At 45.5% G+C, this 27,603-nt stretch overlaps 1 protein-coding gene and 1 long non-coding RNA gene across 19 annotated transcripts; both read left to right on the top strand.

The window, feature by feature from the left end:
* Positions 1-111: 111 nt before the first annotated feature.
* LOC109786119 (uncharacterized) lies at positions 112-8,544 on the top strand. 18 transcript variants are annotated; one of them, XR_002238253.4, is made up of 9 exons: positions 113-617; positions 724-816; positions 916-991; positions 1,625-1,748; positions 1,828-1,934; positions 2,141-2,425; positions 3,097-3,181; positions 3,271-7,646; positions 8,155-8,544. It is a non-coding gene; the product is annotated as an uncharacterized lncRNA (long non-coding RNA). The 18 variants fall into 18 exon arrangements; XR_012202184.1 differs by lacking the exon at positions 916-991 and adding an exon at positions 7,801-7,906 and having other exon boundaries at positions 119-617; positions 1,625-1,934; positions 3,271-5,975; positions 7,530-7,646; XR_012202183.1 differs by lacking the exon at positions 916-991 and having other exon boundaries at positions 112-617; positions 1,625-1,934; positions 3,271-3,406; positions 3,517-7,646.
* An 8,137-nt stretch (positions 8,545-16,681) lies between these two features.
* LOC109786069 (probable 2' cyclic ADP-D-ribose synthase BdTIR) lies at positions 16,682-18,041 on the top strand. The gene is made up of 2 exons (XM_020344647.4): positions 16,682-17,253; positions 17,411-18,041. Exons 1-2 carry the CDS (start codon positions 16,682-16,684, stop codon positions 17,511-17,513), a joined length of 675 nt encoding a protein of 224 aa, XP_020200236.1. The 3' UTR covers positions 17,514-18,041.
* The last annotated feature ends 9,562 nt before the right edge of the window (positions 18,042-27,603 follow it).

The raw sequence follows: 27,603 nt of genomic DNA, 5'->3' as shown, positions 1-27,603 counted from the left end.
AGGTTGTGTACTAGAAGCACCAATACCAAGAGCTTGCAAGGAGATATTTGATGATAAATATATATGTTCAATTGTTGGTCGGTAGTACATCAAACACATTCAGCTACGCATCAAGGGCGAGTGCTCGCGATGTCCACGTCGGACTAACTAGAAGACAAAAAGATTCACTTCATCGAGAAGAAAGAGCGAAAGAGATTGGCCAGCAGCGACAAGAGATGCGGACCCAGTCCTCATCCCCCGATTCTCTCCCTCTCCCTTTCCCTCGTCTGCCGCCGCCGCCACCGCCGGCGCCCAGGTGTGGCGCTGCTCTTCCCCACGGCCCTGACGGCAAGGTGGCGAAAAGGACGAGATCCACCCGGACGAGGTTGATGCGCCCCCTGCCACACTTCCTTCTCCATCGCGTCACCATATTCGGAGGAACCATGGCTGCTGCTCACGCATCTGCTTTCCGCTCCTCCCGGAGTTGTCGCCATCGGTATGAGGGAGTGCCGGACCGCGCGCTAACTCGAGGACCGCCGCTCCGGCGGCCCGTTGTTTCTAGCCGTCGTCCGCCTCGTTGGCCCTCTTCCTGGCTTGCCCTCTAGTGCCCCATCCATTCGCTACCAGTCAGGCACCAGGTAGGAACTCAACCTCCCTGCCTCTACATGTTCCTCGGTACAACAGATCTTCATCCCCTTCCTTTTCTAATATGTTTCTGTGCTCTTCCTTGCTACACAATTTCAGGGTAAAGCGAAGAAAATTGTTTCAGCACAGTCCATCTGGTTTGACATTTTGAAGGCACAAATAGAAACAAGAAAACCATATATGATATATAAGGTTTGCACTGAATTTTGTGAGTCTTTCAAGACAGGCTTTAAAAGTACTTGATGTGTCACTCCAATTTGTTTTTGATAATGTGCATGGCACTTTCAACAGAAACGGTAAAACAAAATCTGGGCACAAGTTGACTCTTCCCACCCGTGTACAGAGAAAATGTCTAATCTGAAATTAGGTATGGATGGGGAATTTGTTTGGTACAAAGTACATTGTGATATGTTTGTCTCGTTTGATATGTCGAGCACGGATGTATGCCTGTTGTGCTACTGGGAGAATTGCTTGGCAACTATAGAATTCAACTAACTGTGCCATCAAACTTACATGTAGCTAACACACTTAGCATTTTATGAATAAGTGTTGAAATGAGTTTAGAGCTCGGAAGGTTCACAATTTTGTGTATATGTTAGTGTTGTGTATTAATATAACATTTCTAAACCTACAAGAGATCACTTGCTTTATTTTTGCTACGGTACTTACACAATGGAACCTTAAAATATTGAACAAAAATCTGCTGAAAAGGGTCTTGACAGGAAATGTACTCTTCTTATTATATTCGTTGTATTGGTAATAATTTACAGAATCGCATAAAAAAAGACTTTTTGGTTTCGTGAAAATCAGTGATGCAATGTTTTTGTTTTAATCCGTTGAAAGTTAGTGAAACATGTGTGTGCACACCGAAACATTCATGAACTGAATAACGGATTGAAAACCTTGGCATGTGTAGTACAACTGATTTTATCTTAGTGACTCGACATTTATGTTTGATCTTCCTGGAGCTGCAGGTGATGAATGTATTTGTTCCTTTCAGCTTCAGGTTGCCGGCACCTAGGAGGGACGGGATAGCAAAATCGGTGCTCATCGAAGATGGCGTTGATGCCCCTTACGGCCTTACCCGACAACACAGTTCTACGGAAGCTTCTTCTAAGTGCCAAGTAAATTTCCTTTTACATGGATAATTATGGTGAGTTGATAGTTAATTATCTTACTTTTGCTCATCATGCGTATACCAAGACACTTCTTCGTACGTGATGGATACACACGCACAGAGTGAGCTTTTCTCTGCGGTTCTGGTGACCTGCGCACAGGGTCTCCGTTCCATGGTGTTGCCAACAAGCAAGGTAAATCCTCTACACTTGGTCACTTTGATTCTGTATTTATGCTATGGTCACTTGGATTTATGCATATGAGCTTCTCACTTTTATCTTTGATTGATCTTTCCAATGTAAACCATTGTACATCAATTTCGCTAGATTCTTTGATATATTTATCTATTTATGCTTGTTTCATGGTTTTCTTTTCTCAATAATTTGAACCTCCATTACAGATGTGGAGACCTATCATGAGCCTCTCCTTTCACATCAGATTGTGTTCCATCGAAAAAGCTTGGGTATTCTTATTCCATCAATTTTGGGATGATTGTCAAAATCCCAGGATATGATTTAGAACCTAACATTATATCTTACTGTATGATACGACTGTCTAATACTCATATTGTGAGGGACACGGGAAGAGTAGGTCGCTGGCGATGAAAGCATGTGAGGGACACAGGAGGAGCATTGGTCGGGGGGGGGGGGGGGGGGGGGCGCATCGATGTGATGTTGATGTCAAGGTGAGCTTTCCCAATCTTGCTCTTTTTGTTGGGCGATTCCGATGCGGGTTCTTGATTTGATCTGTGAGTTGGGTAGTTTGGTGTCTACTCATGCGATCTTACTCTATCAGATTCTTTTTAGTTTATGTTTTTTAGTCGATCGTGCACTTGTGATACTAGATACGATTGGTTATTCCGCTTTAGTGTTGTGGATTCGATAGTCTGAACTTAAAACTGAGGATTTTTTTAATGAAAACTTATCATCTAAAGATACTTTGGATTTAATGTGGCCCCTGACTAATGAACTCTCTTGGTCCGCAAATTAGAGTTACTCAGCAGTTGATTACAAGTCGTTAGAAGTGTAATCTGTACTGCAGTGTTGTTTTTTTAACTTGATGATGTCGGTTTCCGCAAAAAAAGGGAAAACTAGTGAATAGGTCAGTCTTAGTACTATTGAGCTGCTCGCATGCAGTTTTGTGTGACAGTGGTAGTGCAAAGCCAGCATCCTTTTTGTTTGGCACTATAAAACAATGATATCTTGATGCTGAAGCATTATATTATTGTTTAAATGATACTAGCATAGATGCAGCTTAGTTGCCAATTTGTCACTTGTGAAGATCTTCACATGTCGTAGTTTCGTAACAGGGGATATAACACATGTGGATTTTTTAACATGTCGTAGTTGATGACAGGGCATATGGTGAACTGACCACTTGTCTCTGTACATATTCTTTCACCCGGAGACCATCGGTTGGTTTATGATAGCTTATGCAAAATGTATGTTCACAGATTTTATCCTAGGCTTATACCATGTACCAAAAAATAGAGCTAGAGTATGACTATCTAAATTTGCTGTTCATGTCCAGTGCTGAAGCACAAAATAGAAGGGTGCAGATGAGGAGGCGGGGGCTGACGACAGCCACGGGAGGAGGTCAGGGTGGTTGAAGAATAAGGCACGGGCGGCTCCGGCAAGACGTGTCTCCAGTGGATGTCCACGATGAGGCAATGAGAAGACCCTCTCTGTGAGCCCTATCCCTCTCATTTGGCCTCTCGATTTATGGTTCTCATGCTCCCTGTTTCTGTGTTCTTTGTTTGTGGTGATCACTAATCAGTCTCGTCTTCGGCACCTGGATCCTCGTCATCGATCTTTCCCACCCGGACGAACGCACCATGGCCTCTCAGATCACACACAAGACTAATCCATGGCTGAGTAACATCACCCTCTTTCTTTTTTTCTCTTCATTCTTCCATGTTCCTCTTTTAAGTAGTCTCTCCTTGGACTACTCTACAAGGTGTCAATTTGTACTATTTTTTCTTGTTGCCTTATACAATCTGTCAATCATACACTTTTGACCTCTATGTACGTGTTGGCTGATTCATTTGTGCAATACAAAAGACGATGATGCCATGACAGACCAATCTTGCAATTTCACCATCCATTTGATGTCTCCGCTCTTAAGATAAGGTAATATTAGCTGGATCCGTGCTACTTCCTCCAATAACAGTATATGATTGGCATGTGTGTATTACAGATCTGACACACATATGTTTGGAAATGGAGACGGTTTCGTCTTGTTCTGTGTCTTTGTCATCCGGCAAGTGTCTAGATTTCTTTTAATTTCTTGAGTATTACTTTTAAAAGTCGAAGTGCAGTGTGATGCCAGTGAGGAGGTTAGCTCTTTTGCTCTTCACGAGCTTCTGTTGATATTTGACTAGCATGGTACTATCTGATTTGGCACTACCATTTTTGTTGACTTATATACGGCCATGTTTTTCCTTGTAAAAAACATCCAAGCCACTGTAACATGTTTCGTAAGCAAGACCTTAAATCGTGTTTCCGGATCTGTCTCAACAAGGATATGAAAGAATTACCATCACTGTAGCTGGATATCATACATGATATTGTGGATATATACTTGCTATGGTTTTTCCATTATAAGGTATAACTGTCGCAGCTATAACGGGCTATTGTTGATTTGTTATTGTCCCTTGTTTGTCTCACAGTTTAGTCCTTCCACTGTGAAGCAGACCAAAATTGTCATACATGAACAATTACTATATATGTGCTATGTACTTCCTGCAAATCCCACACCACTAATTTCCGCTAAAACCACACTACTAATTGATATTGTATAGAATATACGAGGGCAAATTTCACTAGGTTGTTCATTGACTAGATCGTCCTAGTTATCATACTATACTGAGCGGTTGAATTATCGTATTGATTGGAGCAAGGTGAGTATAGCGGCGAGATCTTAAAAAGTGGTTCTTAGTGGTGTACATGTTGTAGGTGATCAATTTGGTCTGGTTGAATTTTTCTTTTATCTTTGTGATTGCTTTTCTCAAAATCGATTAAAAAATAATGATGCATATTCATTTCTGACATTTGATGCCTAGATGTTTGATTATAGAGCGGACAAGTCAATGTTATTCTTTGGAAGTTCCAAAGTCAAACTACTTACATCATTGTTTCTACATTATATTTGTTTCTCTATGAAAACATAATTGTGATGTAAGAATTCTTATGGATCAATGCACATAACAGTTATGCAGCAAACCTTTCTCTATAAAGTTCAAATTATATACATTGAAGATTCTGAAGTGGGTCAGGTTTTGTATATGTTTGCTAATATAGATCGACTTTAGTATTTTGTATGGTTTATAATATAATTTATGGATCAATATTTTTGCATAAAGCTCCCCTTTGGACTGTAGTTTTCTTCTGCTGCAGTTGTGTTGGTTGCCCAACATAAAAGCTCTAAGATTTGGCACATGTTTTAATGCTAATATTTTAAGCTGTCGATAGTTATACTTCATGTGCTTTGATGAGCAAATGATATTTTCATGCAGAAGTCAATATTATCTGCAATTTAAAAGTGTCTTATATTTGCATATAAATTATTTGATGTCACAATATGAGCATTTAGGCTCTTATCTGATATATTTACATACCCTCCTCCTTTTAGCTCTCGTTCTGAAATAAAAGTGAATTATTATTGGAAATACACCAGATTCTTCCCATATGGCAATGGTAGTTCTAGGATTAGTTCTTAAGTGCTTGCGACTTATTACCGAGTACTTCTACTTAATATTTCTTATTATTTGTTGTCAAATAGGCGTAAATGCACCATATTTATTTTTGTTAATAATCATCAACTTGATATTAGAGCTTGGTCGTCTCAGTTTATATTAGAGCTTTCTCACGTGGTGCATCAGTATAATAAGTTTATAAAAAATTGCATGTATGTGCTATCTAGATCCATAAAGGAAATTGAAGGGGCGTTCCCCTACCTGGCACTGCCCAATACAATCTCTGAATATGTTGCATTTGCACTGCTCTATACTCTCTTGTAAAATATAATTTGTACTATGAAGTACACAAACTGACATATGCTCTCTTGTAAAATACATATTGAACCTGAGCCAATGACTTACCCTCAGAGGCCTAGAGAAACTATTTGTGATGTATGTTGTGAAGACCGTATTTTGCAAGTTTATTGAAAGATGCAAGTTTCACCATCCAGTTGATTGGTCTGCACCTGATTGCATTGCAAAATGGAAGGAGAGAGAGGTAACATCAAGAAATAATCCCACTAAATTTGTTGCCAATTCATGATATAAATGGTTTTTCTATAATGTTTTCCCTATTTTATTTTTCCAAATCATTCTCACTTTGTTACCTATACATGATGGCCCTAATTTTCCTTTTCAGTTCAGACCCCGTTCCAAATATGATCGAAATGATTGCAATACTAATTATGATTTGCAAACCGAATATTGAAGTAATAACTATAACTCTACACTCTACAGTAAGGTGTGCAGAGTAAAAAATGGTCTAAATAAATGAAGAGAACCCCTGTACAAGCAACTTTTGATGAACGCTAATCGAATCATTCTTGTGAAATCTGTAGAGTGTTTCTGTTGTTTCTTTCTGTAGGCATATTTTTTGTACCGAGTTATTTTGGTGTATGTCCAATCTTGTATTTCCAGTTGAGGCATACAATCGAAATTCATAATGTATTGCAATATGGCTGGTGTTGGGATAGTATGTGGATTTGATTCAGTTTCTTAGTGTCATTCTAGATTAGCGATTTAATCTCCCAAAGATGTTGAACAATTTCATGCAAATGGTGCCCATCAACGCTGCTACCCTTGGAAAATTGCCATGATATGGATTGACGACCACGGGGCGTGTTTATTGCCTCTACCGGAGAGCGGGAGGACGCAGACCAGGGCCAACCCAAGTTGGATGACGAGGTGTCATCGAAGGCGGAGGAGAGGTCCGACGTGAGCAGTGATATGGTGGGGTTTAGCAAGGTCAATAAGGTGACCCGCAGGGCTTGGCAAGAAGGTGAGACATGGCCGCAGGAGCGGAGCACATCTTCAGAAGGATGAACAGGCATGGCGACGGCATGCACCTGGTTGCGACCTCAATTTTAAAATACTCATCGGGTCTTTCGTTCCAGCAGTCATGATATAGCTTGAGCGTTTGTCCCATCGACGAAGACTACTTACTATACGCGTTTTCGAGTTGCATTTAGTGCTCCTTTTCGTCGCCAGCTAAATCAATCAATTTGACAAGATCTTGCAACTCTCTCCGTTTGGATTTCGAGTCCAAAAGGCGAAGCTTGAGTACTTTGAAGAGCATTTAAGAACAGCTCATAAGCAATTCCAAGTGGCAGAGATGACTCGAGGGACCTCGCCCAACTATGAACCGTACGAGCACATCCTCTGTCACCCCCACCGCGCTTACGGCTCTATACCCCTGTGAGGTGCCCATAGCTTCCTGGAAAGAAGAAGATTTGGCCCAATAGTCCCTCCAATTTGAAGTGATCAAGCCACCACAGGCCAGTTCAGGCTTCTGAATTTGTGGTTTTGATCAATGGCAAACATGTACATAGATGTAGCAGAATTCACTAGACACGGTTACCAGTTGTGGATTCATTACAATATATTTTATCTTAATAAATATATTTGATGTTCGTTCGTGTAGCCTTTGGTTTTTATATATTGATTCAGTGTTGTACCTACGCTAACAATTCATACAGGTGATAGATACGTAGCATTTCTAGCTGAAAAGGAAGGGAAACAAGCTTGCCATTAATTAATGTAGTAATTTGACTAGGCAATGGTTCGTGGAAGGGATTAAGATGAGCAGACAATATGGCAGCTCAGAGTAACTATCCCAGGGCGGTTGATAACCAGGCAGCACAGAGGAATTGTCTCATGACAGCATGTTTGAGTAAGTTTTTTCATAGTTTTCTCAAACACTTGTCTACCATTATTTTAGAAGAGTGTTGATTATGTTACCTCCTGTTCTTAAAATCCTGAGAATCATTCCTGGTCTTAATACTTCATTCCATTTACTTGTTTTGGGTTTGCTATGGGTGTTGGAGGAGATAGATTGGGCAGAACTACAACCTGAGGTTGTGCAGGTTTAGGGATACCTCTTGCCAAGGTTATATCATTTAAAGTTTGGCGAAAGACAAAAATATATAATAGGTAAATAAAGCTCAATTCATCACCGAAATAATTATGAATATCAATGTAGTAAAGCTATGATATATGTTGTCAATAACATTTTATAATTCTTTGGTAACATCACCGAAACTATTGATTTATCTTCTCTAATTTATTACAGTTCGCTTTGTTTTAGATTGGGTGTTAATAGAAAAAGTTCATTATTTGCATCAGCTATAAGTTTACATTATGCAAATGACAGTAACAAAAATAGTATGACACAAATTCAGGTGATGACCAACCAAGGAGAGGATGTTGATGAGATCAATGACACCAGAGGGACAGACAGGCAGCTGCGAAGCATCCGACAGAACAGCCGGTGAACAGGAGGAGCAAAGGAAGCATCTCTTGCGTCACTCTAAACATCTGCTGCTTGCAGAGCTTCAGCCGGTGAACAGGAGGAGCTTCAGCTCCGTTGTCGTGAACTTCAACGGTTGGCCGAGCTTCAACCTCTTGCCCCTCAAGTGTACAGTTGGTTCTACGCCAAATAGGTTTCACAATTTTCTGTTGTTATTTGTACAATATAGTGTTTAATCTGGTTGTGAATAATCCGCCACCTAAGGGGATCAAGGTCTCTAAAATATTGTTGTTTGTTCAAATGTTCTTTGTTTTGTTATTAATTGTCAATTGTATTGCAAATTCCTTGCTTATATGTGCATGTTCATCAGCAATTAAAGAAAAAAAGGGTGGAAGATCGCTTGTCAAGCTGGCCCCGCACAAACTTCCTATCAGGAGGCGCCATCGGGTGGCGCCCCAACCCCTAGTAGCTTAGGCCAACTCCAGCGCGCGACCACATCTTGTCCGGGTGCATCCGTTTGGGGTAGAACGAATGAATAAGGCGGCCCCGAACGGACAAATGTCCGGATTCCGTCTGTTTTCGACCCATTCCCGGCCCAAACTTGCGCCGACTTTGGGGTGAAACGGACATCGCGCGGACGGGCTCGATGCACGCCCTTGTCCCCCTGTGGCCCGCCTGTCGGGGACACTAGCAGTCCACTCCTCTCCAACGCCTCCACCCGCTCTCCTCCGCCCCACCCGGTTAAAGGAAATATGCCCTAGAGGCAATAATCAAGTTGTTATTTATATTTCCTTATATCATGATAAATGTTTATTATTCATGCTAGAATTGTATTACCCGGAAACTTAGCACATCTATGAATACATAGACAAAATAGAGTGTCCCTAGTATGCCTCTACTTGACTAGCTAGTTAATCAAAGATGGTTAAGTTTCCTGACCATAGACATGTGTTGTCATTTGATGAACGGGATCACATCATTAGAGAATGATGTGATGGACAAGACCCATCCTTTAACTTAGCATAATGATCGTTAAGTTTTATTCCTATTGCTTTCTTCATGACTTATACATATTCCTCTGACTATGAGATTATGCAACTCCCGAATACCGGAGGAACACCTTGTGTGCTATCAAACGTCACAACATAACTGGGTGATTATAAAGATGCTCTATAGGTGTCTCCGAAGGTGTTTGTTGGGTTGGCATAGGTCGAGATTTGGATTTGTCACTCCAAGTATCGGAGAGGTATCTCTGGGCCCTCTCAGTAATGCACATCACTATAAGCCTTGCAAGCAATGTGACTAATGAGTTAGTTACGGGATGATGCATTACGGAACAAGTAAAGAGACTTGCCGGTAACGAGATTGAACTAGGTATGATGATGCCGACGGTCGAATCTCGGGCAAGTAACATACCGATGACAAAGGGAATAACATATGTTGTTATTGCGGTTTGACCGATAAAGATCTTCGTAGAATATGTAGGAACCAATATGAGCATCCAGGTTCCGCTATTGGTTATTGACCGGAGATGTGTCTCGGTCATGTGTACATAGTTCTCGAACCCGTAGGGTCCGCACGCTTAACGTTCGATGATGATTTATATTATGAGCTATGTGTTTTGGTGACCGAAGTTTGTTCGGAGTCCCGGATGAGATCACCGACATGATGAGGAGTCTCGAAATGGTCGAGAGGTAAAGACTCATATATTGGGAGGTAGTATTCGGACATCAGAATGGTTTCGTGTGGTTCGGGTATTTTACCGGAGTACCGAGGGGTTACCGGAACCCCCTGGGGGGGGCCTACATGGGCCTAAGGGACAGAGAGGGAAGCCTGCGGGGGGTGGCGCGTGCCCCCTCCTAGGGAGTCCGAATAGGACAAGGAGGAGGGGCGCGACCCCCCCTTTCCTCTCCCTCTCCCTCTCCTTCATTTTTCCTCCGGTGGAGAAAGGGAAAGAGGGGGAGGGGGCGAATCCTACTTGGACTAGGAGTCCTAGTAGGACTCCCCCCTTGGCGCGCCCCCTTCTGGCCGGCCGCCTCCTCCTACCCTCCTTTATATACGGGGGCGGGAGGGCACCCCATAGCACATCAATTGTTCTCTTAGCCGTGTGCGGTGCCCCCCTCCACAGTTTACTCCTCCGGTCATAGCGTCGTAGTGCTTAGGCAAAGCCCTGCGCGGATCACATCACCATCACCGTCACCACGCCGTCGTGCTGACGGAACTCTCCCTTGACCCTCTGCTAGATCAAGAGTTCGAGGGACGTCATCGAGCTGAACGTGTGCTGAACTCGGAGTTGCCGTACGTTCGGTACTAAGATCGGTTGGATCGTGAAGATGTTCGACTACAACAACCGCGTTAAACTAACGCATCCGCTTTCGGTCTACGAGGGTACGTGGACACACTCTCCCCCTCTCGTTGCTATGCATCTCCTAGATAGATCTTGCGTGATCGTAGGAAAATTTTGAAATTGCATGCTACGTTCCCCATCAGTGGCATCCGGCACCGCCACTATTCTCCGGCCGCCTCCTCACTGCTCACCCCCGGCCATCCATACCAAACCACGCCTCGACATGGCCGCCACCACGCCCGCGCTTTCGTAGGAGTTTTGGCCGTCGCTTGGAGGAGATTTGGCCGTCGCCATCGTAGCCGGTGGCAGAGGGGATACGACCGTCGACGACATTTATGGGCCACGACAGCTTCCGTCGAGTGCTCCAGAGCGGCCAATAGCCGGCCGCCAACCACCCCTGCTGCATCGAGGTGATCATCGTGGCTGCTTTGCCACCGCGACCGCAAGGTGTTCGACACTTTGCCCACAAAAGGTATGGACAGTGGACATGAATTTTTCATCCACCACTTCATTTATTCATCGGACGATTCGTCCTCGGATGCCCACAAAAGGCATGTGTTCAATCGTATCCAAGAGGGAGTGGTTGCTCATGACCCATACTTCGAGTGCAAGACCGACGCCCTTGGCAAGCTTGGATTCTCCTCTTACCAGAAATGCACCGCGGCCATCCGCATGCTTGCATATGGAATTCCAGGCGATCTGGTGGATGAGTATGTGCGTATGAGCGAGTCCACATGTCTGTTGTCACTGTACAGCTTCTGCAAGGCCGTGGTGGCAGTGTTTGGCCCTGAGTACTTGAGGGAGCCAAATGCCGCTGATACAGAGATTGTTGGCGGTCAACGCAGCTAGAGGCTTTCCAGGCATGCTTGGCAGCATAGATTATATGCACTGGGAGTGGAAGAACTGTCCATTTGCTTGGCAGGGCCAGTACAAGGGGCATGTTAAAGCATGCACTGTCATGTTAGAAGTGGTGGCTTCGCAGGATCTTTGGATATGTCATTCTTTCTTTGGCATGGCAGGTTCTCACAATGATATCAACGTGCTGCAGCGTTCTCAGTCTTCGCAAGGCTTGCAGAAGGCCACTCCCCACCTGTCAACTTTGAGATCAAGGCCACCAATACAACAAGGGATACTACCTTGCTGATGGCATATATCCTCAGTGGTCAACTTTTGTGAAGACAATCTCAAACCCCCAAGGTGAGAAGAGAAAGAGGTTTGCCCAAATGCAAGAGAGTGCTAGAAAGGATGTGGAACGTGCTTTTGGTGTGCTTCAATCCGGATGGGGTATCGTTCGAAACCCTGCACTGACATGGAATGAAGGAAAGCTTTGGGAGGTGATGATTGCTTGTGTGATCATGCACAACATGATCGTCTAGGACGAGCGTGATGACAGGATCTTCGACCAAGGATTTGATTTTCAAGGTGAAAATGATGAGCCCCTGCACCAAGAACCGGCCACGTTTGAACAGTTTGCCCAATTTCATCGCGAAATGCGTGATTGGCACACTCATTTGGATCTTCAAAATGACTTGGTTGAGCATGTGTGGAATCACATTGGCAACCAATAGATGTATTGGTTCATTATGTGCATTCTAGACTATTTCGATTTGGTTGTAAAACTATTTTATTAGAGACAATTTCGATTGGGTTGTAAAACTATTTATAATCAAACAATTAATATTTGGACGTGCAAACTTGTTTTGAACATTGAAATATGAATATATGGCCATTTTTGGCCGTGGCGGATCGGATGGGGCCAAAGGATGCGTCCGCACGCTGGACGCACAGCCACCGCATCTCAGGACAGGCCCGGACACGACCCAATTGCACTACCCAAACGGACGAAAACAGGCCAAAACGGGCGTCCGTTTGGGGTCGTGCGCTGGAGTTGGCCTTAGTTATATTACTGCTCTTCGCATTTGCGTTTGGTCCACTAGTCATATCCAAAATAGAAAATGTGATACATATGTATTATGATCTAGAAAATGCTACACATCTGTAATCATATTCAAGTCTTGGTAGGAGGAGTTTCTTTGGGGAAAATTCATCGCACAAATTTGTCACACTGAAATCTCAGACCAAACCCACCGTTTCCATGGTATAAGTTTTGCATATGTAAAAGAAACGATGTGGATGACCTCGGCATTTTCATAAGACGATTTGTTCGGTAACAATATTTGACATTGTTTAATAATCAACAATGTTTTTTTAATCAATAATCAACAATTTACCGTGTAGCAATCGATGCAGAGGCGGGAGGTTGTCCTCGTTTAAAAAGAAGTGACAATTGTGAATAGTTTAATATTGTGTGTCCTCACAGTAGTGTTGATCCGATCCTATGTTAGATCAGACTACCAATTCTCAGTCGCTCTCTACTTAAAGTGTGATACAAATTGTTGACTGAATATAGCGAGCTAAGTTAGTAATGCAATCTTGGTGTGCAAGCATTTGAACAGATCTCTACATCTCTGCATGATACAATTCCACTTCCACTTGTGCAACCACGTGCTCGATCGGCTTGAAAATAACACGAAGAGTTAAAGTTACTTGGAATATTGGTGATCCTCATATCCCGTGACAATTGGGTTCCTCATACTATGGAAATTAATTAACTCCCCTAATTAATTGGCAGTTGGCACAACACATATACTCCTAGTACTAATTAATAACTTCCCTAAATCAGCTGATCCTCATATCCCGTCACAATTGGGTTCCTCGTACTACTATCGTAATTAATTAACTTTCCTAATTAACTGGCAATTGCCACAACGCCGTGAGGAGGAGCACATCATGCACGGATGCACATGTTGCATACCAAACGCTGAGGCCGCTCGCCGCCTGGAATCACAACGGTGAGCACCGGCGCTTGCGCTGCCCTGCCAGTCCGCAACTCTCCGCAGCTGTACCTCCGGCGACCGGCAAGTGCCCCAGGAGTCTAGGACGAGGCCTCTTCCGCTTCTGTTTGTATGCTCTATCTTCTTTGGGCATTGCTATGCGATACGACTATTTTCATACGGCACTGTATATCATACCGTCCTTGTGTCAGAGCAAGCCGCTGCCCACCACCCGATCAGGAATCGTACAAAATCGTATATCCAAGCGTCGTACGTGCAGCAATTTCGATCTTCTTTCCCTTCCAATTTTCTTCTCTTATTAAGGTATTCAGATCTCGTTTCTCTTAACAAAAAGCTTGTTTCACTTGTTGGGTCTTAAGTTTGGTAATGGTAGAATGGATAAATTTGTCAAAGGGCTGCAACCATACATCTGTTTAAAATAAAATATGTATTATCCTAAAGGGCAGCTACAATAAATATGTTTGAACTAAAGTACAATCTTTTATGTTCCTGTTTAATCTGTCTATAAGAAAATACTAGCATGATTTAGGTCATACTTCCTGCTCATACATTTCCCGGAGAGGAAAATAATATGCTCATACATTTCCCAAAGAAAAGAAAAGGCATGCTCATGCTTTAGTCGTTCGTTCGCACCTCATCTTTGGCTCTGGTAGAGTTTTTTTCTTTCACATATGCCACGTGAGGCAGGGATTTTTTAAGAGCGTCTACAACCCTACATAATAAAATTGAGCCCCCAAACGTCTACAAACACGTCAGATCACATCTCATATTTTACAAACTAGCAAACCAGCGCCGGGTCACCTTTCATATTTCACACATCACAACCACACTCCCATTTGATGATCCCCATTTTCATGCAACAGACATGCAATATTCATGATTTAGGTACATAAAACATAGTAGGAACTAGCAACCTAGCAACTACACTACTCATTAGATCTGTCGATGATGTTTGTGCCGGAGACACCGGCCTCGTGGTCATTGGCGGCCGGCCTCCACGAGGCGGACATGGAGCTTGAGGAGGCATGCGTGTCCAAGGAGGCATGTTCGTGCCGGAGACACCGGCCTCGGGACATGGAGCTTGAGGAGGCATTGCTCCGTCGTTGGTGCCTCCTCTTCCTCCTCAGACGGTGGCTCCTCCTCCTCGTCTGATGGTGGCTCCTCCTCCTGCTGCTGCTGCTCGCCTCTTCCATATCCACCGCCTCCACCTCCTCGTGCCCCGGCGCCTCCTCGCCCGGACTATCAGAAGGCAAGCCGACCCCAATGCATGTAGCGCGATGCGCGGCATATGCCTCCTTCAGGACGTGCATGCTCACCCAGCGCTTTAGGGTTAGTAAGGTGATCTTGCCTCGGACCATGGCGGCAGTCGGACGGCGACGACGTTGGGTTCGAAGTGGAATATGGAGAGAAGGGCCAGCGGCAGCATGGATGGGAGGGAGGAAATACGATGGGGCTAGAAATGCGTCGTCACCTAAACCGAAGGAAGCGCTCGTCGGACCGATGAGTTTTAGCGCGGGCCCATTCGTCAGTCCGACATGGCGGACGGGTCTGGGCATTCCATGTTCGCCCCACATATGGGCTGGGTAGGAGGGCGTAGGTCGGACCGAACGTTTGAGTTGAGTATACACAATCCGGTTGGATGACTTTTTTCATCCGGACACTTGGGGGATATGTGTGCTCTGGTTGTAGATGCTCTAAGGACGGGCAAAGCTTATTCATTCTTGTATGTATATATATGCAGAACACACATATACAGATCTATGCATAGAATATTCAGTTAATAGGATATTTCCATATGCAACACTTTAATTTGCACTGTTACTTTTTTTTTGCGGGTGAAGTTGCACTGTTACGACATAGTAGAATATATCAGCAATTATGTAGCTGCACCTGAAATTCTGGCCATTGATCGGCATTTCATCGGCACCTGAAATTCTGCTCCTCGCGAGAAAAAAAGGAAATGTATTCAGAGGAACAAATCAACCCGTATGCACGCATGCGCGCACGCACGCAATGCACGCAGCTGCACGCCGTCCTACCTGATCTCTTCAAGTCCCTGTCACCCAGATCTCTTGGATCAGTCTCGGGGCCCCACGTCCCAAAACAATCGATCTACCTGGCACCGAGGTGGATCCATGCATGTCGTCAAATACCGGGCATGCACCCTCTTGACGCGACGCCCGTTCGTCCGGTAAAACAAGCAAGAATCACCGTCTTCATTACTACTGTCAAAAAGAAGAAACAGGAATCACCTCCCCATTTTACCGAGAAAAGATGTACTAGCTAGGGTTAATTTGGACGAGGAGTCAGGTACGAGGTGTTGAAAGTTGAACTCATCAAAGCGAACGCAGGCACGGACGTACAGTCGGAGAGTCCAAGATGACGTCAGCGTCCATGCGCGCGCGCGTCCCGGCCAGGAAGGAAACGGTCTCTTGTTTCGAAACGGTAGTTCTACCCGCGCCCCTCGCCCGGTGGTACGTGGAGTAGTCTCTGTTCCACCTCCAACCCGTCCCGTCGGTTGCTTTTCCTTGTGTCCCAATCCATCTAAAATACTCCACATGCATGTGCTCCCCCTCTCCGGTCCAAGCATGCATGCCCATTGGCTGACAAATCAAAGCAAAGCTGCCTAGAATTCGTTCATTCGTTCGTCGCACAAAGGCCGGATCGATCTGCAATTCTGCATGTTATCCACGCAAACCGATGAACCAAAAATACTACTAGACGATTGTAAAAGTGATCAACGTAAGATCAAACGTTCACTACTAGTAGTAGTTTATAGTATCTTGGTCTGTGGGTTGGTTTCCTCGCGTCTTGCGAGGGCACCATTGAACCGGACTGCTACTACCACGTACCATATGGCTCCATCGGTAGCTGCTCCGTACGCGTCTTCTACTAGTTTTCCACCTTTTCAAACCTCTGATCCCGCCCGCGACCAGTTGCTCATAGCCACCATGCGAACGATTTCGCGCGCGTGCCGCCGGTCTCCATCGCCGTACGTGCAGAGCTCATAGCTCCCGCTCTCTGGCCTTATATAAACCTGAGCTCCCCGATCGGTCATTTCACCAACGGACATTTCGATCCATCCATCAGTTTGATCAATTCATCCGGCTGCTGTCGTGAGCTAGCCAGCCGTCTCGATCGTCCCGGACCTAGCTAGCTACCTGCACACCCGTACGTACGGCCGGTAGCAGTACAGATCTCCATCGATCCACGCACATACACGTACGCAGCTGAGCTTGCTCGACCTAGCTCGATCAATGGCCTCAACCGGAGTTTCGCGTAGGTCGTCCATCATGGCGTCCCGGCTGAGCGCGTCTGCAGAGGCCATGCGCGCGAGCGAGGGGGGGAAGCAGCGACACGCCGTGCTGGCGCGGCGGGTGGAGTACGACGAGGAGTCTCTGGCCGGTGAACCCCAATACGACGTGTTCATCAACCACCGCGGCGTGGACACGAAGCGGACGGTGGCGCGCCTGCTCTACGACCGCCTCGCGCAGAGCGGCATCCGCGGCTTCCTGGACAACATGTCGATGCGGCCGGGCGACCGGCTCAGGGAGACGATCAGCGCCGGAATCAGCGAATGCAGCGTCGCCGTTGCCATCTTCTCCCCGAGCTACTTCGACTCGGAGTACTGCCTGTGGGAGCTCGCCACGCTCGTAGAGTCACGCAAGACCATCATCCCCATCTTCTACAACATCAAGCCCTCCGACCTCGTGCTCCCCGAGGCCCTCGCCGCCTCCGACGACTACCTCCCGCAAGACGTCGAGCGCTACAAGTACGCGCTCCGCGAGGCCAAGAACACCGTCGGCCTCACCTACGACTCGGCCACAGGGTACGTCACTCATGGATCCATATACGCATGCATGCATGCATGCATCATTTTCTTCCTCTTCGATATATAATTCCATCCGTGGCGTGAATGTCCACGCGCAAATGCATGCATGCAACCAATTGGGAGCTAACTGTATGCAATGGCAATCTCTCTGCAGGGACATAGCCGAGCTGGTGTCAGCGGCAGCCGACGCGGTGCTGTACCACATGGAAAAAATGGTGAGAGTGCAGAGGAGGGAAACGATCGTTTCAAGGCTCTAATTTTGAATGGAAAATCAACGGCTACTATTCAGCGAAGTACCCGGCTCCACGTCAGGAATAACAAATAGTCGAAGGGGCAGATTAACAGTCAAATAATTAACATGCAGAGGATTCATTCGTTCGTTTTTTTTTCTTTTCTTTTGAGAGGACATTCGTTTTTCTTTGGTTGATTCTTTGTCGGTAAATTAGGTTCATGGGTGCATGCCTTAGCCGCCAATGTGTAGTAAAATAAGCTATACGGCTGGCCATACAGGCACCGCAACTTCAGATTTTGCAAATAATGACGGGCATATGTACATGTACTGCACAAAGTCAAATAAATTATAGTTCGATCACATATTGCATAATTGCTTTAATTTGTTTATTAAAAAATATGTGAGGCCTTGGATCTTCACCAATGGTGATCTTTTAACCATGCCGAAACAGCTTTTGTTGATCCTGCAGCCTCCGCCCTACGAGCTAACAATGGCATTCTTTCTTTTTTGAATATGTAATGCAAATTGTTCTCCGCCAACTAAAAAGAAACAATTGATCCTCCGCCATTTCTAGAGTGCCACAATTCTTCTGGCAAGGAGCAGATCAGTGTCTTCATCTGTGAATGCATCAGCCTTGTGCCCACAAACTCCTCGAGCTACTGCGCCTCAGCCCACCATGCTCGTCGAGAAATGTACTAATGCATAAAGTGAATTAAATTTGAGATTGATCACATATTACATAATTTATTTTGTTTATGAAATTTGAGGTGTTGGATCGTAACCAATGGCGATCTCTTAACAATGCTCGAAATAGAAGCAACACCCAAGTTCTGAAATAGCTTATGTGGATCCTCCAACTTCCACCCTATGAGCCAACAATGATGTTGTTTCTTTTTACAAAAATTGGTTCTCTGGCCTCTCTTGAGTGCCAACCTGATTTTTTTTGTGGGGGGTGGGGGAGAAAGGGAGCGAATACAACCAATGACAATGTAGATGTCCTTCGGTTGGCATTTTGATATTATGTTATTTTTGTACCTTTTACATGAACCTTGAAGACGATGATTTCTTCAAATGGAAGTCGAGAAAAACCTTGTTTTGGAAAACGTAAAGAACAAAACTTTGTAACTAAAATATCTTGGCTCACTTTCCCCTCTATCATTTAACACCCTGGACGATCACATCCTAGAGCATTTTACCCTCCAACTGGTTTCTGTTACGTAAAATCTTCCATAAAAGGTTCTATAAAGTATACTGAAGAATACGTTGCCTTTTTCACATGTCATGAATGGTCACATTTGGTAGCTAAACTATCATTCACGTCAATATGTTCTTCTCTTCTCTTTGGGGCTTGTCTTGCTGTGCCCCCAGCGATGATTTGACACTTGTTTGTACTCTGAACATGACTTGTTGGATGCTTGGTGTTGGTGCTTTATAATATAAAGCAGAGGGAAACCCTTTTTCGAAAAAAAGAGAAGAAGTTTCAGTACTGACATTTTATTCCATAAACTGACTCTTTGTAAACTACTCCAAAACGTAATTGTTTAGAGGGTTAAGTAAGTCTGAAAAAAGTTTGAGTTCATTTCTTGAAGGAAAAAAAGTTTAGGGAACAACGTGGATTTATTTTATCCTTCAAGAAAAAAACACCACTATACATTTTTGAAGTGTGATACTGCAATCGGCCTGCCTAAAAAATCACAAGGACCTAATGTGTGTGACTCATTGCTCAGTGGTGTTGATTTCACACATCACGATCTGTTCCCCACTTTCCGCAAGCTATACATGTGTACTACTGTGTGTACGTGCGGCGGAAGAATATTTTTTATGTCTTATTTTTTTTCTTTGATGTTTACAGTGGTAGCTGTACGGCAGGTGAACAGTAAACCACATGGATTCAAACTATTTAGTCAAGGCACCGCGTTAGATATACTGGGAATTTACTGTGCAAAATTTCATTTGGCATGGATCGATTTCATATTTGAGGGGTGCAGAATGTGAAGATTTTGAATTTCCATCTGCAGAAAAGTAATATGGGTCTGCATGTGAGCCGGTGAGCCCAACAACACGTGTTGTCCGTTAATGCAAATTGACTCAAATTCTTGGCAACTAAGTATATATTTTTATGATCAATTTTTTAGATAACTAACCTTGGCTCAGTGGTTTGGCATGCGGTTCTGCAGCCTAACGACCCGAATTCAATTCCTGGAATCGACATGGTACTTATACTAAAATATTTGTATGCATCCCTAGTTGGTGCTGAGGCTGGGAAGTGAAAATCTCTCCCATTTTGAAGGTCGCTCCCGCATCGGGTGACTCGGGCGGGCCGCTACCCTAGCCGCTGCCGAGCCCCAATCTACTCCCTCCTCTCCTCCCACCACCGCCGGGCTAAGCCCGAGGGCAGATAGCGGTGGCGAGGGTCTCTCCTTCTCTCCCGCGTCTTGGGGTGGGGTGGGGCCGCGGCATGTGGAGGCACGACTGGTCGGGTCCTACGGCGCGGCGGCGGCGGGCGGCTCTGCAGCCAGTCGGATCTCGGATTGGCGGTGGTGGCATGGAGGGCCTGGTGGATGGATCGGCTGTACGTGTGGTCTGACCTCCGGTCAGATCGGATCTGGCCGGTGCGGCCTGCTCCATGCGCGGTGGCGGTCCCGTGCACACGAGGTTGGATGGAGGTTCCTCGAGCGGATCCGGGTGAAAACCCTACTCTTGGCTCGTTGCCAGGCTGGCAATGGCGGCGTTTTCTGCGCCGTCCCCTTCTTGAAGGCATCATCATGAAGAAGCTCTAGACCCCTATCCGCCACCTCCGGGGGAAACCTTAGATCGGTCGATCGGATGATGGCGACGCTCTTGTGTCGTATCCCTCTTGGGGGGCGTCATTCTTGGAGGTATACATAGGCTCGAGGGACCAGTGGACGACATCTGCGGTGGAGCGGCGTTTCATGTGACACATCGACCACGTGGAGTCTTGGCGGCGTGGCGCGGCAGGGCCTCGGCGACGATTGTGTGATGTTGGACGCGCGTAGGAAGGAGGTGTTGTCTGGCGCCGTGGTGGCATCGACAGCAAGCCTGGCAAGGTTGATACGTTAGTATATGCTCTAAAGATGGATCGATGGAAGAAGGCAGCGACGACCTATGAGAGTGCATCAGACAGGTTTGTGCCCCCGACCTGGCATATGGCTTGGTTGGGGCCTTCGGCTTTAGATGTTAGGCTTAGGTGAGAGGTCTGGATATTCGGCTCACATTTTCTGCACCCCTTAATCATTGGATAGGAGTAGCGACTGATGTTGCTAAGATGGCGGCTTCAGACATATTGATGTATTACTTTGTAAGGTCTTTGAGAATAATTAATAAAATAATTGCAGGCATCTGAAATCAGATGCAGAGGCAAGGGGTTATCCCCTTTAAAAAAAAGAAGGTAACAGTTCCACCTAGTTGTTTTCTGATGGATTCTCAAGGGCCAATTTACTTGACACTATAGGAGTTGACCATTCCTATAATCTTCTTTTGAAACACACTTTCCAAGAATCTAATATCTCAAAGATATTTTCGTAATCTAACTTTGTAGGTATTAGTATTAGATCAAGTTGGTGATGGCCTATTTCACCTCACATCTTCCCCAAATATAATTTGTTTGCAACAAATGGGATCACCTCCTTGATTATGATCTTGCTGTTAGAATGGGGGCGCATGACGAGCTCGGCTTTAAATTAACAAAACCATCAATCATACATGATTAAAAGTGCGATCAATTTACAGAGAAAAGAAAACATAAGTGGGAGATAGAAAGTGTTCAACAACAAAAAAACTCCAAGGCACCGGTGGGAGGGAGTAAAACACTTGCAACGACGTGGCCATTGTCCTCCATTGCGACCTACACCTAAAAGGAAACTTGGGTCATGGGGAAGACACCACCATAAACGCATCGTGTCGGTGCCTGCACTCAGAAGACCAAACCATGGACGCAACAACCATCTATCCCCGCCGCAACAAAGGCCAGCTGCCCTCAAACCCGGGATCGAAAGGCGTCTCACGGACGGCTAGCAACGCGGTTCACCCTGCAAACAAGATGGACCATGGAGCACATCCCTTCGAGCGTCGTCCTAAAACCCTAACATATCTACTAGCCGGAGCTGAGCCATCGGGATTCCTCTCGCCGCCACACCGGCCGCCAAAGAGGCAGACAGAGGGGAGGCAAACCCACAGGCTCGCCGGGGGAGATCAAGGGGAAAAAAAGGCTTTGCCCTAGTCGCCTTGCAAGAGGGGAAAGAAAGACAACACATGTGTAGCGAGAAGTTTGACTAGGAGAAAGGCTTGAACTAGAATAAGTTTGGAATGTCGAATTATAAAACTTGGAACAACCTTATACTTTCTTTAGACTTGACCAAAATTAAGACTCAAACTTTGAATTTTAATGGAATTTTTTTGATTCGTTTCTCATAATTCAACCATGATTTTGCTTCTTCTTCTTCCGTAGGAAGACAATTCGGTCATATTATCCATGGTACTTTTTTAAAAACATTAAAAACTAAAGACAAGCAGATTGCCGGTCCTTAAGCCGGAGCTTTGAATCGTCCATCCACCGGCTTGTTGACACTGTTCCCATCTTTCTACTGGAATGGGGGCATGAATTATCGGCAATGGACCATGTAAATTCCACCCGGCCCTGCCATTTCCAAGCTTTCGAACCAGAGCACGCGCCTTGTCCCCGCGGCAAAGGCTCGAGCCCCATCGGCCCGACAAAAGTTTTAAAAAAGAGAGAAACGCAGATTCTACTGGAATCCTGGAGCTTGGCAGGCACGGAATCCTCCGTCGCTGTCGTCCCGGCGGCACGCAGGAGAGCCCGGCCCGCCGCGTCCCTTTCACCCGCCGGCGAACTGCCGCTGCCCCTCTCCCGGCTTAACCCAGCGGCGACCCGCTCCTTCGCGCGCGCGTTTAATTCGTGCTCCACATGACGCGGACGCCTTCCTTCCCGGCCGCGCGCGCGCGCGCGCCCCGGTCAGCGTGGGCGCCGTCGCCAAACGCCACATGGCTCCTCTCCCGGTGCTTCGCCGCGACCTGGAACCGCAGTCAAACCGCGCATGTTGCGCTCAGCTCCTGTCCTGTCTCGACGCAAATTTCAGTTCGAGATGTGTTTGTTATACCGGTGCAGACTGTGACTCGCCGGACGCATGTCGTCTTTAATTGTGGTCAGTGATCAACTTCCTTGCTGAGACGTGGTCACCGATCAACCGGCCGGCGGATCGTGCCCGGGCTAGGTGGTCGTGGCTCGCTCCTGGAACTTGTACGGCAGCTTCTGTCTCTGCGCACAGTGTGCCTGTTTTACATGTTCAAAGGATGGATGCAGGTTTTGGGTACTCCAGGGAGAAAAATGTAGCGCATTAGTGTTTGAAATGCGGTAGAAAATCATGATCCTAGTTTGATGTACGGAAAGAGAAGATCAATCTTGACTCGCAAGGTAAGACGCATGCAAAGTCCAGAACAATGTAGCATTTGCTCGACTAAAACAAGTGCTTGAAACTGAAGTACGTATGCGCAAGAGTCCTACCTAGAAGGCTAGAATGACTTTCTTTTTGAGATTTTTTATTATCTACGCGACCAAGAACACGCTGTTTTTTAAGATGTGTGAAAATACGCACTAATCCAAAAAAAAATTGAAGATACAAGACTCGTTCGCAACAATAAAAGTACTCCCCTCTTGCCAGACAGGAACACCAATCATCACTCTCGAGCTCCAGTGCCTGACAAGGACGGGTTTACTTGTATACGAGAAGAAGACGAAGACGAGCCCATCATGCATGCCTCGAGCAAAGCTTTCCATTCCATGTTCGCAACGACTCCCGTGTCTCGTTTCCCTGTCTGCTCCCGGCAGATCCAGAGAAAGAGAGAGGTCAACTCCTCCCACCCTACTACTACTACTCTACAATATACTCGTACTACGTTTCCGATCTCTGATACTTACTCGGATGCTGCGCGCGCTGGAGCGTTTCCCCGTCCAACAAGCAACTGCGCAACTTGACGCATCAAGAACCTTCTGCGCCGCTTCCGCCTGGCGCCGTCTCTGTTGTTTCTATTTTTCCACGCAGCGGGAGAAATCGCGGGGACCTGCCGCCTGGCCGGCGGGCTGCGCAGTCTCGCCTGACTAATCAAACGAACGGTCCAGGCGTACCCAGCACCGTCACTGTGAATGCATTGGGGAGTACTAGCAGGGAGACCATTCGCTCGGTGGCATGCACGAGCAGCCAGACTGCTGCCCGGATCGAGCTATTCCTGTTCGTGGATGAGAATGCAGCAGCCACCCCCGGCGTTAAGGGGGCCAACTGACTAGGCGAGTCCGGGTTGATGGTCCGGTCAGAGGCTCAGAAACTCGGAATTTTGACAGGATCAAAGGTCAGCATGTAACTGTACGGCAGAGAAAGAATGGAGGGATACTCTAGTTGTACTATTCAATTTCGACTGGAGCTTCTTTCTGTTCCCTGCGCGTGATCGGCCGATGGCTAAGGCTGTTCGTCGTGTTAGCGACTGGTGTTAAATGTTGGCAAGCGAACGTAGTCGGTTTTTTTTCTTCTGGCGAGGCAGTGAAGCATATATTGATAAAGAGTCAAGCAACCGCCACCATTTTTTGAAGTTTGGATTTGCGAAGCTCTCTAGCTGGACGGCGACGGTTTTTGAATCTAGAATTCACTGGTGCGGATCCAGATCCGGTGGTCAGAGATTCAAAACACTGCTGCAGGGAAGGGATGGCAATAGGTAGATTATAGTAATCTCCACCTCTCCTTGGTTTCTTCGGTGGACCAGGAAGAAAATGACTGGTGTGATTCAAAACTTCGAATTCTTGACTGTACCAGGAAAGTAAGGTCGTCAAATCAAACTAATCATATGTTACAGAGCTCGATGAACTTGTTGGGAAATCTCTTCGGATAAAAGGGAAGATCGAGTTACAGCTTCCAACATACTTGGTCACACGCACACGCGTCAGGAAGAACGTTAAGCAAGCACAGGTTGAACCGGAGCTCCATCGGTCCGACTTCTTTCCACGGTTTGTTCGTATCTTCAAAAGCTAGAAAAAAACACCTTTTTCCACCCGCCTTCATGAGAGTAAAATTATGACAGGTAGACTTGTGATGTTCTTTGTCCAGTAGCTTTTTTTGGGGGGAATTCTTTGCCCAGTAGCTAATTAAGCGTGCAAAAATGCTACTCGCTCCGTTCACAAATATAATATGCTTTAGATATTTTATTAATATGAACTATATACGGACTGAACTAAGTGAAGAAACACACTAAAAAATGTCTATATACATTCCATTCACAAAGAGTTAAAACATCCTATATTTGTGAACAGAAGGAGTATTTGGGAGAAAACTTAGCCTCTTCATATTTTAAGATACAACCATATTTTGATAAATTTGGAAAGAAAAAACTAAATTTCTATGCTACAAGTTCATTAATGATGAGATGAGATTACTACCTCACAGCGCCCGTGCGTCGCTCCATGACCCAGGACATGTGGCGTGCCAGGCCGGAGGCACGGTCCGTGAGAAAGAGAAATATACCCATTTCTATTTATCCATTCTCATAGAAAGTACTAAAAATATTTTTGAATGTATGGAGCAGGCGTATGAATTGATATCTTCAAGAGTCAAATCCTTTTCTTGCCCACCCAACCATAAAAAAAAAATCGTTATGGCGAACAACAGAGCTACCATAGCGAACAATGTTACTGTATCTACAATGGACAAAGGAACGAGAGGGCACGATCCCGGCTGCCTGGGCCTGGCATCGCCCTGGACCAACTAGGTTCTCGGGCTGTCACGGCTATAAATGATGATAGGATTTTGTTATTATGTTTGCCGTAGAGTTACATCGTTTATGGTGGGTCCTCGTGACGCTCTGGGCGAAAGACTAGCTCAACATGTGTCGGTGTCGGTGTGGCAATGCCCTCAAGCGTCGTTCCTCACTCGATGGCATTATCGAGCATCCTTGATTCACCTCTACCTCTCGCGGTCTAGTCCTCGCTACCTTGCCTCCCTTTGGGGTGTCCTTGCGAGATGGCAAAAACCTAAATCTAAATCTTTCAAAAGAAAGCCTATATTTGTCTTGCCAAGACGATGGTGGTGTGGACAACATTACCCCCCTTTGGATGTGTTCTTCACTGAGGTAGGATCCGGGCTGGTTTGCATGTTGTTGGTATCCACTTTGGCTCTAGCAAGCTCATCCTAGGAAGTTAACATCATGCTCATGCGGCCACCTTAGGTGGCAAGGATTACAATACATCGTGAAGGATCTCGTATTGTGGCTTCTTGGTCGCATGGGATCACTCGATGGGCATTGACCGACATTTATGGATATATTTTGCGATAAACGAGGCCTATGGTGTTTTGTGATGGTGCAGAGGATGGGGCCCACGTTTTTGAGTCCTCTACACCGTCTATAAGATGTTTTTTTTGCGTGATTCTGAGGCCTACAAGGGAAATATCTCCCCCAAATAATTGCATCATCCGGATCTGGTCTAATTAGTGGTGGTGAGGTATGAGAGTGTGCCTAGTCAAGGATACAGATGTTCGTTTTACGATGTTGGCGGTCTATGACGTCATCAACTAGTTTTTAGAGTTGGATTTTCTCTTTCCACGGTGAAGGTTAGATATGTCTTGCATCCCCTATACTTGTGTGGATGCTAAGCCAGCATAGTTTTGTGACATACTATGCTGTAATGTTTGCCTTTTAGGCTTATAACTATACACTTTTATTTCAATGCATGGAGGCACAAGTTTGGTTTTCTTCAAAAAAAATTGAATATATTATAAATGTTGTAACGACGAACAACACCGAAAAATAGTTTTGGATGTCCTACGAAAAACACGATTACCCTTCAAAATTGTTTGTTGCTTGCAATTGTTCTAAAACTTCATCATTTTGAAAAATGCTAAACATAATGACGACAATGTACCAAGGAGATCACTATCCCGCGAAACCTTATATGGCGCTTATAACTGAAAGTGCGTTATATCGACTAGAGGGGGGGGTGAATAGGCGATTTTTATGAATTCTTCACTGAGGAATTTGCTGGTGAGGAAATTCCTTAGCGAAGAACTACTTGCAGCGGAATAAGTACTCAGAAGTAAACATAACAGAACACAAGCATGGTCATCATGATGAAATGAAGACAAGCACAGAGTACTGAAAGCGTAAACACATGATAACACAGGATGAAGACAAACAGACTGAAGAAATTGAACTGAGGAAATTGAGAAAGTCTTCAGTCAAAGTCTTCAAACACAGATATGACAAGCACACAACACAGTAATAAGGAAATGAAAGAGTTGAGGAAATAGAACCAGTAGGCTTGGTGAGGACAATGATTTAGTAGACCAGTTCCAACTGCTGTCTCAGTTGTACATCTGGTTGGAGCGGCTAGGTATTTAAACCTGAGGACACACAGTCCCGGACACACAGTCCTCACCGTATTCTCCTTGAGCTAAGGTCACACAGACCTCGCCCAATCACTCGTAGTAAGTCTTCAGGTGACTTCCGAACCTTCACAAACTCGGTCACTCGGCGATCCACAATTCCTCTTGGATGCTCTAGACCATGACGCCTAACCGTCTGGAAGAAGCACAATCTTCAAAGGTAACAAGCGTCAGATCCACGCAGGATCAATCTCTTCAGTGATGCTCAATCACTTGGGTTTGTAGGTGTTTGGGTTTGGGTTTTCCTCACTCGATGATTTTCGCTCAAAGTCCTCGGAGGATGGGATGCTCTCAAATGACAAGTGTCAGTTTCTCTCGGAGCAGCCAACCAGCTAGTGGTTATAGGGGGTGGCTATTTATAGCCTAGGGAGCAGCCCGACATGATAAGACATAAATGCCCTTCAATGATATGACCGTTAGGTGGGTAGATATTTTGGGACAGCTGGCGCATAGCACAACAATGGTCGGAAATTTGTGTATCAAATTCCTTAGGGCTACCATGTTCCTCACTGTGTAGGCAATCCGCACTGGCAAATTCCTAAATCCTCAGTCAGAACAAATTCCTCAGAGACCAGAAGAACTTCGTCTCTGTCACTGAGTATGAGATTTCCAATGGCTTCACTCGAAGGGATTGGTAGGTGTAGGATTTTGAGTTGA

Source organism: Aegilops tauschii, chromosome 2, assembly GCF_002575655.3.
Source record: "Aegilops tauschii subsp. strangulata cultivar AL8/78 chromosome 2, Aet v6.0, whole genome shotgun sequence".
In the NCBI taxonomy this organism is placed as follows: Eukaryota; Viridiplantae; Streptophyta; class Magnoliopsida; order Poales; family Poaceae; genus Aegilops; species Aegilops tauschii.
The sequence above is the reverse complement of the archived record's forward strand: the minus strand, read 5'-3'. Positions and strand labels throughout refer to the sequence as shown.